This window comes from Camellia sinensis, chromosome 14 (genome assembly GCF_055761805.1).
Source record: "Camellia sinensis isolate YWXY chromosome 14, ASM5576180v1, whole genome shotgun sequence".
Lineage (NCBI taxonomy): Eukaryota > Viridiplantae > Streptophyta > Magnoliopsida > Ericales > Theaceae > Camellia > Camellia sinensis.
Genome location: NC_138974.1, coordinates 2718389 through 2732692, shown reverse-complemented (window position 1 = coordinate 2732692; position 14304 = coordinate 2718389). Strand labels below are relative to the sequence as shown.

The following is a 14304-nucleotide window of genomic DNA, read 5'->3' as shown; positions in this document are numbered from 1 at the left end:
TTACTTATTTAAATGTTGAAATTCAATTTAAGTATCTTTATAGGTTTTTTTCCTCTTTTTTTTAAAAAATAAAAAATAAAAAAACTAATCCTTACTTTATGCAAAATATGAATATTGATATGAGACACATTACTGATACTTAATTCGATATTAAAAAAGTAAAATACTATTTTAATCTCATTATTTTCTTCTTCAGTAAGAAATAAGAAAATTATTGAAAAATTATTGTCTTTACCTGACAATTATATTACTAATACTTTGCAAACATTATTATATTATCAATTTCATTATAGTTCAAGCACGTCACCTAGAGTGCCTGAAAAGTATATTTCTCAAGTATTAGATACATTTATAAAATATCATATATTTATCCACGGGAATTGGAAAAATATCCATATCGGATACAAATACAACCCTCATCATAGCCCCACTATTATGATTTATGTGATTTTGGCATCAAAAAACAGATACCCACCAACAGCCATGTAAGATTAAATGCAACATAACTTTTGATCATAATTATGCTAATTAACAACAACAGTGAGGGCCTTCAAACTACTTCTAAAGATTCACTACTTTGGAAAAATGAATGCGTAGATGATTGATGTAATAACAAGCAGTCAGTGTCAAAACTATTTTTCTTACTTTTTTTTCTTTTCTTTGCTTGTTGCAACTCTTGGACCATAAGGGGAATCAAGTTTGGGATTTGTTGGTCTGTTTCACTGAGTCATCTTCTTCTTCTTGTTCTTCTTCCTTAAACTTGAAGACAGCAAGATATAAGGCAGGTTCATCTACAAATTCGGTCATCTGGAATGAATGATCAGCAGCAACTTTCTGCAATGTCATCTCATCTGGCAAGTCAGAGATTACCACTTCAGGGAATTGTTGTCTTTGCTTTTCTGCCACCTCCCTCCCTTGGGGATGACTCATCACAATTCTTGCACCTATTCAACCCACCAATGTAAAAGGAAGCAGCAATCATCAATTCAAATCCTGCTTCTACATTTAACTTATTTATCAAAATACCAATAAACAGGGCTTCACAGGCACCATCTTCTTATCATAATTTTAAGTGAAAAATGTAAAAGCCGTTTAGCTTTTGAAAATTGGCAATTTGAAAGGATCTGTAATGTATTACCGCTATTTTTGGATGGCATGAATCAAAGATACAAGAAATGAGCATCCCAACCAACAATTCCATTATTAGTAGTAATAAGATTCATGGGTTAACACAATTCAAAATGTTTGGTTAAGAATTTATGTAAAAGAATGATTAAAAATTTTGTATGTTGTGGACTCAATACTTGTTTTACTTTTAAATGGTTTCCTCTAGGCTCCAAGAGAAATGTGAGATTCCCACTTACGATGTGTTTAGATCCAGGATTTAGGAAGAGTTTTTTTTTTTAGGAAAAATAAAAAGAGAAATATAAATGAAATTTTTTTTCACATGTTCCTTCGATTTTCTTTTCCCACTACAAATCTCTCCCAAAATGTAAAATCACCCTTAGTACGGTAATCTCAATCCGCCTTGAGAAGCTAATTAGGAATCACATTCCAATCTTAAACAATCCAAACAGTAGTGAAGAGATGCGATACAGTGACGTTAGATAAAAGTGTTAGGGGAAGGAACAGACCTAGATTGACGTGAGTTAGTGTAGTAAATAGAGATATAAATGTCCTTAACTTGACTAATGAAACGGCCTTAAGATAGAGTCGAGTGGAGAAGAAGGATTTATATAGCCGACCCCATTTGATGGGACTTAAGACTTGATTTGGTTTAGTTTGGTTTGGTTTGGTTTGGTTTAGAATGAGATTCCCATTCTACCTCTCCATTCCCATCATCCAAATCCAAAGATGGTTGGGTTGAAATTAGAAGGGAAACTATTGAGATAAGATGCAAATAGTATTTATATCTAATAACACTATTAGAATTTAAGAGTCTGAATAGTATACAACAAATAGCAGTATGAAAATCTGATTTGTTTGTCAGTTCAAATATGGGTACTCAACAGAGGGGATTTTTAAAAGAATTTAGGGATTAAGGTGGTTGAGAAACCAGGCGTATATTTAGGTGCTTGTATGGATTTCACTGGGAGAAAGCAGTAGATATCTAGTAGGATTTTGCATAAGTACAAGTCTAAGTTGCAAGGATAAAAATGTGGTCTTCTCTCTTTTGCGGGTAGATGTTTACCAGCTAAGCACTCACTTCTCTCGATCCCATCGTACTTACTTTCTGTCTTTAAGGCCCCTGATTATTTTATAAAGCAAGTGCGAAAGTGTGGTTAGTCAATTTTTGTGGAAAGGTGAGGAAGGCAAAGGTATGCATTGGAAATCTTGGGGTAGCCTATGTTTGCCTAAGTCATTGGGGGGATTGAGTTTTAGGGACCCAGGGAAATTTAATCAAGCCTTTTGGCAAAGATAGCTTGGCGAATTATTCATGAGCCAAATTCACTTATCAGTAAAGTTCTTTTGGCTAAATATTGTGCAAACAATAATTTTTTGGATGTTGAGCCAAAGAATGCGTGTTCATGGGGATGGAGACGTATATTATGGGGCAGAGATTTGCTTAAAACAGGTCTTTCTGGGAGAGTGGGGGATGGAAAACAAATATACCCCTTTGAAGATCAATGGATACCAACTTTAAAAATTGATCTCCCAGGTCAGGGTGTTGGGCGGGTTTTCAGCCCGTTCCGCGTTTCTCATTTGATAAATGATGACTGAAAGGAATGGCGGGAACCATTGGTCAGATTACTTTTTCCTCCATTAATGGTAAGTCATATTCTTAACATTTATATACCACGAGAAGAAATTCCTGATTTGATTATTTGGGCAACAAATAGGAATGATGTCTATTAAGTGAAATCGGGTTGTTTTAAAACATTGGATTTGAATAGGGGACAGGAGAGTCTTGAGAGGGAAGATAATGTATGGTATTGCAAAAAACTTTGGAAGCTTCACTTACCTCCTAAGTGGACTTTGTTTATTTGGAAACTATTACATCGAATTTTGCTGTTCGAGTATCATTACAAACAAGAGGAGTTTTAATTGATCCGGTTTGCCCAAGATGTTTAGAGGATGAAGAATCTTTAGAACATCTTTGTTTTCAATGTCCTTTGTCTAAATGCATATGGCGTGGATCTAGGTTGGGTTTGAACTTTGATGTGGGGATAGAATTATCATTGGAGGGATGGTTGAAACAATGGTTCAGAACTGCACCAAACGAGGAAGCCATCTTGGAATCGGTTAAAATTCTTTTGGGGAATTTGGATTCATAGGAATAGGGCGATAGGGCGGCTTTTGACCAAATTATAGAGGACCCCTCCTCGGTTATTCGCTTTATTTGTGCTGTAGATTGGTCCACTCAAAGGGATACAGCTAAAGTACTAATGGCAAATCAAGATCTAGCTTCCAAGAATGGAGGTAATTCTAAATTGCAACAGTTTATAATGACAAACAATGTGAATTGGGTTCCACAGATAGCCAGGAGCTAGTTAGACAATTAAACAATGTTGTTATGGCAGATTGGCAAATTAAAAATATCCTAGTAGATATTCTGTTTCTTTATAAGTCTTTTGATTATGTATGTATTACTAAGGTAGCCAGATAAGTGGTGCAAGTTGCGATTTGGGTATTCACCAAGTTGAGTTGAGTATTCGATTGGATTTGATTGGAATAAAATAAAAGTTAAAAAATAAAATGAAAATGGATAGTAATAAAAGTACGCAAATAAATTACCTGGCAAACAATGTTTGGCAAGTGATTGAAAAAGGAGATGAAGTTGAAAGGGCAAAGCAGGGAGGAAGTAAAGAAAGAAAACATCAAAAGGTGCCCATTTATGTGGTACATAAATCAGCTCTCCCTGCCAGCATTTAACAGTGTCATATTTCTCTTTGATACTGGCTAACACCAATAAGGAGTCATGGACAACCAGCAATAGTTGCAAAGGAGGTGATGAATCCACTAATTGCTCCACAAATCCTTGAGAACCAATCCAAACCAAAACCCTCGAACTTTCCTCAATCTCTCCCGCCGAGATTATCCGATTAGCGTCAGAATTCGTATCAAGAAATGACCAATCTTTCTCCACAAAATCTTCCAAAGAGATTGCTCCCTCATTCGAAGGACCTGTAGCAGCAGCAGCAGCAGCAGCAGCAATGGAAGAAAGACGATGATAGTGTGAAGAAGAAATGATTGAAGTCGAAATGGAAGGAGAAGAAGAAGAAGAAGAAGAAGAAGAAGAGAGCCACAGATGATCTTTGTTATTAGACTGAGGATGCAGATGAGGAGGACGAAACAGGGGAGAGTGTGGTAAGATAATAGAATTCATTATTGACTTTTAAAAACCTTAGCATCAATATTTTGGGTTTAGGGTGAGCCACTTTTATTGCCCATGGATGGTGTTGGGTTGGAATAGGTTTTCTATACTCCCTCGTTCCAAAATAATCATCCTTTTTGGGAAATTTTTTTTTTTTTATAGTATAATTATTATATTTTTTAAAAAATATATTTTTAAATTATCTTTTAATATATATATATATATATATATTTTTGAAAATATCAATTTCAAGATTATACTTTTTATGTTGTTAATAAATTTAAAAGAAAAGTAAAATAGAAAATTTATATTATTTTTGTATACCTCTTGAAAATGGGCTAATATTTTGAAATAATAAAAAATAGAATAAAGAATTAATATTTTGAGACGGTAGAAATACATAATGTGACACATTCCAAACACCTAATATAAATGTAGTACATTTTATTGTCAAATTTAATTATAATAGTAAAAAATATCACATCATATATACCTCATTTATATAAAAAAATTACTCTTTGAGTTGAGTATATATACAAAGAAGTTATTTATTGTCTAGTGTTTCAAGTATTATGATTGGTAGAGAACGTGAGACTTATGATTTTATATAGTGTGATTGAAAAATATAAAGGGATATGGTGAATGATAATTAGTAAAGGAATATTGACGTGTGGTATTCTAGGAATACTCTATAATTTTTTATATATACGGATTGTCTTTGTTTTGAAAATTAATTTCATCACTTCAACTTTTTAACCGGATAACAAATGATTCATTATATTAATAAATTATTTAATTAATTAATACATTTTAATGATATTATAAATGTATTTTAATTAACAATTTATATAATTTTATTGTTATATAAAAGAGCAGTTAAAAAATTTATTTTTTCTATTAATTCTGTTAAATAAAAAAAATCTAACAGTGATGTATTTATAATTTTTGAAATTACAAAGACAATTTATATTTTAAGTAAACCTCAAGAGATTATTTGTAATTTACCCAACGATGTTTTAGCATTTTTCAAGTAATTAATAAAGAATGCTTCTATTAGCACTCCAGTTAATTCTTTGTACCTCTCATTTTTTCGGACTTCCGCTTATAAAATTCAAAATCTTAAAAATTTCTAAGAACTCCCTATATAATGTCAAAATTATCATTCTAAAAACATTACACTCACCAAAATGCACACACCCTTAAAAACCCTTCATTTTTCAAAACCCTCAACTATTAAACTCTTACTGTTAAACTCAAGCTTCCCCTCACTGTCAACTATTGAACTCTTATTGCTGAACTTTAGCTTTCTCTCATTGTCAACTATTGAACTCTCAGTGCTGAACTTTAGCTTTCTCTCATTGTCAACTTTTGATCTCTAATTTCAGTTCATTGCCAACTATTGATCTCTCACCGTTGAACTGAAGTTTTCTTTCATCATTAAACTCAAGCTTCCTCTTACCGTTGACATAGTTCCACCGTCAATCTCTGTTGTAGGCGGTCTCTTGTAGCCAACTTCTTTTCGCCATCAATATATCTCGCAGCCAATCTCCTACCATTGATCTATCACTACTGACTTTTCTCTGTTGTCGATCTCTCTACTTCCATGTTTGGACCTGTGCTGATAAACAAATTACTTATATTTGGACCTATGTGATCAAACAATTTGTACATATTTGGACCTATATTACCAAAATTATAAAAACATAATCTGTGAACAAGTGTGAACATCAAAATTTAACAAACAATGATAAATATGCATCAATAAATTTGATTAACAAATAAAACTAAAGTTCATCGCATAACCAAAACATAAGTATGCTTTAAGGTTATATCGAAAGTGCCGACCATATGAATAAAAAAATTCAAATCCAAAGTGTTGAACATATGAATAATGTACAATTAGACGTTGCCAAGCTAATACCTTTAATTCAACCATGTCTTTTTATTTGTTTGACATATGTTCTGGTTCAATACTGAAAAAAGGTCAAACCGTTTCACCTTTTTTTTTTTTAATATTTTTGAAAAAACTTATCATTATAAGGTCAGCCTCCTTCGAATTGCGAATATCATCCAAGCTGTGAATCTCTTCTGAGCTTATTTTGTGATGCTCCATTCGTCTCATGGCATTGGGGTTGTTAGAAAAACTTTCACTCATCGCCATTGTCAAAGAAGTGTACCCTGTGGAATAGTTGTTGTTGTTGTCGTTAGAAGTTGTCACAAGACCAACCTTCGGATGATTTTGAGGGTGTGTAGGTTTTAAGGATTTTGAAGTGTGTGGATGGTGATGGGGGTAGATACTTTCATAAACCCTATGCTGTGATTTAGTGGATGAGTGGGTTTAATTATGAGATGAGGGTCCCAAATAATTCATGTCATTTTTAGTAATTTTATTTGAAATTATTATTGTAATTAAAAAAATAAAAAAAATGAGGGGTTCAAATTATTAATTGGGGTGCTAATAGTAACCATTTAAATAAATAATGTGGTACTTACGTGTAGGTCTTAATAAGTGAACTTATTATCTAATAAGTTCTATAGAAAAAATCTGTCATAAAAAAAGTCACTAATTGTAAGTTTTAGTGACAATTTATAAAAATCATGACAAAAAAGTCACTAATTATCAATTTTTAGCGACATATATAAAAAATTGATACAAAAAAATTATTTTTAGTGACAATTTTATCAACACTTATTTTCAATAAAACTTGATGGGAATTAAGTCCAACTATTAGGACCTATTGGTAGTTTACCCATAAATAATGGTCCTCTATCTTTCAATAGGGTTTATTACACTTTCCACTCGTATAGTTTGACCTAAATTTCACTTTAGCCCCAATAATGCAATTTGAACAATTTAGTTCATTCACTAAAAGTATAATTTCAATTTGGTCATTCTGTCTAAATTTTTATTAATTTTGTCTACGTGCACACTTCAGAAAATTGACAAGTGTCCCATAATGTTTAACCTCTAATTTAGACGGAAGAAACAAATTGAAATCTTAAAAATTAACAAGTATTCTAAAATTGTTAAGTTTAACCTCTAATAATTTAAACGAAAGAACCAAATTGAAACTTTAGAAAATTGACTAGTGTCTCAAAATTGTTAAGTATAACCTTCAAAGTGTAGGGACTAAAAAAAACTATGAAAACTAAAGTGAAATTTGAATCAAACTACAACAGAAGTAAAAAGTGTAATTAACCCTTTTTAATATTTTCATCCATACTCTTCTAAATGAGTCAAGCCATTTTATCGATGATGCTCATGTCATCAATAACACGTGAATGCAACTTTTATCTATAACCATAGGGGGGGCTTTATTTGCACTCTAATTGAATCCTTCAATTTAATAAAATTATTTTTATTACTATTATGTCTTTATTTAAAATGACAAAATATATATATATATATATATTTGATATTTAAAAAAGTGCAAATCAAAGTATTTTGAACACTCCATTCATAGTTAATCTTAATCTTTCCTTTTATGTTCTCTTCTCTCTTTCTTCAATTTGCATCTTCATAGTCAGTTATATTTTTCTTGAATCTATCGTTTTTGCATTCTATTTTATATTCAAGTCAACAATAGACAATAAAGAAAACATCTCTAAGTTGTTCACTACAACATATAAGACTTGTAGCTACTAACTATTTTGGTCATTAAAATCCTTATTTTGGTCTCTAAATGTTTCTTTTTACAAAAATAAATTCGCCACCAAAAACGTCGCTAATATTGCATCTAGAAAAGTCAAAAATGACTTTTAGCAACGAATTTTCAAGTGTCACTGAAAATGGCAATTAGCAACCATTTTTTTTTTTTTTGGAGAACATGAGAAATATTATATTAATAAACAACAATATTACATAAACAAGGCCCTAAAGGGCCATCCTAACCAAACAAAAAACAAATCCGTCGAAAAAAAGTTACGAATTAAGAAAAATCATCGATCTTCTCAAAAATGTGATTTGAAAAACAAGATCTACTTGAAAGCCCACCGTCCCCGTTGACGTCATCCCCATTGCTACTGCTTAACTCCGTCTCCGCCGCCGCGACTGGACATCGAATACTGCTAGAAGCTAGAGTTGAGAAGGAAGTACATCCACAATGGTATGGGATATGGCTTGGAAGATGAGAGAACCATTGTGGGTGTCGAAAATTTAAAAATTTATGCCAAAATTGAAGGAGAAAACATTCGGAAACTGTAAATCTATAATCTAAAGATGTAGATTTACACTTTAAAAGTGTAAAGTAGGTCATCAGAGTGTCGCCAAAGCACCACCAAAAATCACCTACACCTCTCTCTCTTTGTAGACTTCACCTCTAGCAACCAATTTTATATTGTCACAAAATGTTTGATTTTACAAGACTAAACATTTCGTTGCTAATACTTCAATATCCCAATTTGGTCGCAAAAAACAAAATAGTGGTATTTTTAAAAACAATTATATTTGGTTGCTAAAAGACAAAAGACTTTCTTTACCACACATTTGCGTTGCTAAAAGTCATAGTTGGGAAATGTTTTGTAACCATTTATTTTCATAGCTAAAAATGCAGAAAAATTAAATGTCATCCAATCATATAAAAAAAAAAAAAATTGACATCCACACATCAAAGGCACTCTATTCCCAAACCATAATGAGTATATGGAAAGTAAAATTTTACAAAAATTAAAACTCAAAGTTTCCAAATTCAATTTAACATAGTTCATTATGTGAGTAGATTGTCAGATCTGCACCTCCAATGCTCACATCACAAAGCCAAACCTCAGTCTAGATCAGTGAGGCCCAAATCAAAGTCATTCTTGTTCTCAAATTTCAAATGAAGAATAGAAACAGTTTCTTCAAAAGAGAATCTCTAGGAGGTCAACCTTGACCTTAAAAAGGAATGATGCCTCCAGGCTTTAAGCCCTGCTCTGTTACAATTAACTTGAACATAGCTCTATGCATAGGACATTCCACAAGCCCCTCAGATCTCTACTTCTCGCCATTCTTGGACAAGGGCATAGCAGCAACACATTAAATGTGAGAGAAAATCATCAACAAATCCTCCCTGCTGAAGAAAGACATGATAAGAAGTATAACCCTCCCTGCTGAAGAAAGACATGTTGTGAAGCTTCCTTCTGATGCAGCAAGTATAGCAACAGCTTGATAAAATCAATGAATAAGCTATTAATTCACTGCACACTTCTGCCGAAGCTGGTGATTAAGACAACAAGTTTCTGTGTAAGCTTCCGTATGGTACAAAATCATGAGCAAAATTTCAAAACTCCAAAGGTCCAGAAAATATGCATTCATAGCTGCAAAATTGACAGTCACTCCCAGCCATACTTCATTCACACAACCAAAAGCATGATAAAGAAACAGAACAAACCATATCTTAAATACCCAAAGACATTACCAAAGAGTTGAATAGCTTCCCTAACTAAAAGCAATAAGATTCCCTAGCAATGTTGAATAATATCCACATCTTAAATTTAGTGCTTTCCTATGACTAGGACCTAATTATGTTTACAAGGGATAATTGACTCTTTTACCACCAACATATTTTTGTTTGTGTTCTTTTGCTTTTCCCCTGCCCTTTATAAGAAACAAATTCAGTAGAAGGCAGAGAAAGGAAACAACCCAAGTGTACTTTAAGTGTACCAGGGGGATGGGGATAAACAAAAGGCATGCTTCTTTGAATGTAAGTCGTGTACTTGTTGCATTAGTCGCAGGTAGGTCCAGCCTATGCTTGAATGAAAGTTTTAAGCTATGTCATGCAATATAGTAGCCAACATGTACTGATAAAAGTGCTGAAAATTTAATTGTTCAAAACTAGGCTTCTATAACAGTGAGCTCTTAAACCTCAACCTTATTAGTTTGTTTTCTACTTGGCTTCCCAGGATTTCACCTAAAGCTGAAACCTGTAGAGATTGCACATTCTACACTTCCATGTCTTTAGGATTAGGTTGTTTTGGAAGCTCAATGGAGTGGCCTAAGGTACTATAATTTCAAAGCCTTTAAATTTGGACACCAAATCAAATGTTCCCTTTATAAAATAGTATCAATAAAAACATAAATTGCTTACCTTAAATTCTGCATTCGTCTTTTCCTTCAAGAAATTCTCTTCCACTTATGCATTGATTTGATGTTGTCAGGTTGCAGTTTAAGCTTTTCTTCTTCATTAGGTGCCTTTCTTCTTCATTGGCCTCATGTGACAAATCATATAGAAATGCACAAGCAATAAAAACCTATAAATGCCATCATCTCCCAAAAAGCTTCAAAGAAAAAGAGAAAAAAAAATAAAACCCTGCATTCATGATATTTTGAATTCCTCATTTCAAAGCTCCAATGCTCAAACAAGTTACAAATGTCAACTAATGTTTCAAAGAGATTTTTTTGATTTCCAAATAGTTCTAGTGTTGATATATTCTACAACCATTAAATATCATCCTATATCATATATACCCTAAGAAGCATGGACACGGACACGTGACACGACACGGACACGACACGGACACGCCGACACGATAATTTTCAAAAAATGTAGGACACGACACGCGGGGGACACGCATGAAATATATAATTTTATATATTTATTATATGTTATATATATGAATATATTATTCAAAAATAATAAAAAAATGCAATATGACATTAATCCCTATAAATTTATATGATTTTTGTTTTATTATTGTATCTTAAGTTGTTTTGTTCAAACTTATAATTAGTTTCACATGTGTCTAATTGATAGACATGTGTGTTTAAGAGATGGACACGTGTGTCCTCCAAGTGTCTATAGAGTGTCTGGGTCTTTAAAAGATAGGACACGTTATAAAGAATGTCGGACACATGTCGGGAAAGTGTCCAAAGAGTGTCGGTGTCCGACACGGACACGACACGGATACGTTACCTTTTTAGAAGTGTCCGTGCTTCTTATATACCAGTTCAACCAATAAAATAATCACATTATTAATTGATCCGTAAAAGAGTCATTGAGGATACATCCAAAGTAAGTAATCAATTTTTTTATGTTCATTTCAATATAATATTATTACCATTATCAGCAGTAAAAAGTTCTATGAACCAGATTGCCACATATCAAAAGTACATGATTCACATTATAATTTTCGGACTAAAAAATATAATTTAATTTGAAAGGAAGCAAACCCAGTTTCACAAAGTTTTAATTTCCTCAAATGATGACACTGTATTTAAAAGAAAACAATAAGTATGAGTCAATGGCATTAGGGCCCACTACAATTGGTAAAAAAATTTAAGGGGTATCATTATTTATGTTGTTTTCCAAACTAGGTTTAGCAAATAAGAGCAAAGTAATGGGAATGCTGGGAAATGGGAAGAAAGACATGCCAAAAATCAAACGATGAGAGTAGGAAATGCTTATAGAAAACTACACAAACATTGACAAACATAAAGAATAAACGGCCAGACATGAAAAATGGGTTTGTTTAATTCAAAAAATAAATAAATTAATAGGATGGATGGAAGAGCTTTATTGTATAAAGTAAGCTTCATTTTAAGTTGATTTTACAGTTCATATCATCCAATTTCTCTTCCTATGCAGTTCATTATCAAAGATCATAGATCTATTAAACCCTAGCCTTCAATCAACGCATTTCGACAGCAGTCAAAGCGTCCGACACTGATCTGCAAAGAAAACAAGCAAAACAGATTAAAAAAAAAAAAAAAAAGTGATCAGAGATATGTACTGTGAAGATCTGGAGATGGATATGATTGTGAAAGGAGAGAGGAGGAGAGGGAGGAGCAATCGGAATCCAATGGAATGGGCGGAGTCGGAAAGAGAATCAATCGATCGATCGATCTTTGAGAGAACTCTCTCTTTCTCTCTCTCTTACCGTCTCGCCCATCCCGCAAGATTCCGAGAGCTTTGTAACTCCCTTTCTGCTTTCTCTGAATGCTTCGGTGACTGTAGAGCCACCACCGCCATTGGAGGCATATTGAAGGTTTTGCTGCTTTGCTTTGGTCTTGGTCTTGGTCTTGGTCTTGGAATTTCTGCTGGGCGAACTCTTCTCAGATTGAGAATTTGCAGCAACAACCTCTGTGACATCAATCAGATGCTGAATTACTTCGCATTGGCCCACATCCAAATTGGCAAGAACAGAATGTGTGAAACATATCGATTGAGTGCCATATGACAAGAAAGCAATTACACAATGTCACAAGCTATGAAACAAAGCAGGTATTAACTACATGTGGCATCAAAGCAATGATATAAACAGAAGCAACAAGGTCATGGTACTAAAATGGCAAACCAAATCTGTGGAATAATAATCTAGTTGAGCATTCTTTTCTTGTGGATTTAATTACATGGAAAAGAAGTGCAAACCCATCACTGTAAGCATAATAAAGTGCTTGAGATAAGCCATATAGATGTACATTCAGCCTTGTACATCAGAGGAAACAAATTTGTTACTTTGAAAGTTCTTAAAAACAAATTTGAAGCCAGAAAATGATTTTTATCATATCAACAAAAGAACAATAGACAACTTTCTGGACCATTACTTTAGAGTAAAATGAAAATATTTATTTACCTCAGGAATTTTTAGTTTCTTCTACAAAGATAATTGAAACCTCAGGAATTGCTATATGTAGTCTCTCTGGAATGGAACCCATGAATGACATAGATTATCCATGGCTTTGTGTGAATGTGATTGAGAACAACTTAAACAAATAAATTAACATTGTGGGGCCTAGATTCTGAATTGTACAACAATTCATGGACCATTAATGTAACCATTTACATTCAATCTTACTATATCAATACGGTGATTAATTAATATTAGTCCATAAATTGTAAGTAGAAACTAATCAGAGAACTGAACACAATTCCAAAATTCTACAATCAATAAACAAATTAAATAAATAAAATCTGTTCAATCGGACAAAAACTTGAACTAATCACTGTGTTCTTCATAGATACACGTATATATGTATGTATAGGCGGAAAGAGGGAGAGAGAGAGATTGAAAACGCACCAAATCGTTATCGAATCCAAATTGCTACGATCTCTGTTAAAAACAAAATCGATTTTCTCAAACTTGTATACATCTGCAAAACAATTGAAGGATAAATGATAGAAGATCAGAATTTGTGTATATATACATATTATATAACGGCTGGGCTTGCCTCCAGTCCGCCATCTGGACTTGAGGGTCCGGTCTGGCCCATTGGGCCTACTTCTGGGCCTCTTTTTGGTAATCTGAATTGTTCATATTTTAGAGTTTATTGAGTGCATTATTTTTGTAAAAAATCACGACAATCAAATAACGAATATTATAAATTCATATTAGTTTTTAATAAACTACTAATTTTATGACCGTCCATTTTTTTTAGACAAAATTGATTTGAATATATAGTATCTATTATCCAATCGAGATGATTTTTTACAATAATAATATACTCAACAAACTCTAAAATATGACAATTTTGATTATTAAAAATATATCTAAAAGTGGGCCAATAGGCCAAACTTAATCGCATTATTCAACATCTGAACCTGAGACAGTTCAAACCCTTATATAATAATATAAGCAAATATCTTCTAGTTAGGTGTTTGAGGTTTGAAGGGCCATCTCTTTTTTCATATTTTTTTGATTTTTATTAATTTATGTTAATATATGTGGCAATAACGGCCTATAAATTAATTATATATTTTTAAAGTAATATTATAAATTTAAATATTTTCTTAAATTATGTTAATAAAATTGAAATATTGTCATAAATTACTCATCCTTCCTCAATAATAATTATATGGAACTAATTATTATGATATGATTATTTCATATAAAACTTTAAATCTGATTGCTTTATATAAAACTTTAAATTTGATATGATTGTTTCATTTGGACAAAGCCTTTAGCCGCTCGAACGCCATTCATTGCGACGAAGCATTGTTTTGACATTACTTGATCCCCTAAGCCTCTTCAATTTGTCCGATTGGGACAGGAAAGCGCATGATTTGGTGGTAAGT

At 32.6% G+C, this 14304-nt stretch overlaps 1 protein-coding gene and 1 long non-coding RNA gene across 4 annotated transcripts; both read right to left on the bottom strand.

Moving 5' to 3' along the window:
• Positions 1-348: 348 nt before the first annotated feature.
• Positions 349-4452, bottom strand: LOC145806646 (uncharacterized). Its single transcript, XM_082904052.1, has 2 exons — positions 3736-4452; positions 349-944 (listed from the first exon to the last, which is right to left on the bottom strand). Exons 1-2 carry the CDS (start codon positions 4325-4327, stop codon positions 694-696), a joined length of 843 nt encoding a protein of 280 aa, XP_082760178.1. The 5' UTR covers positions 4328-4452; the 3' UTR covers positions 349-693.
• Positions 4453-8908: 4456 nt separating this feature from the next.
• On the bottom strand, positions 8909-13427 carry LOC114275125 (uncharacterized). 3 transcript variants are annotated; one of them, XR_014350179.1, is made up of 4 exons: positions 13310-13427; positions 12023-12372; positions 10381-10501; positions 8909-9610 (listed from the first exon to the last, which is right to left on the bottom strand). It is a non-coding gene; the product is annotated as an uncharacterized LOC114275125 (long non-coding RNA). The 3 variants fall into 3 exon arrangements; XR_014350178.1 differs by having other exon boundaries at positions 8909-9509; XR_014350177.1 differs by lacking the exons at positions 12023-12372; positions 13310-13427 and having other exon boundaries at positions 10381-12005.
• Between the last annotated feature and the right edge of the window lie 877 nt (positions 13428-14304).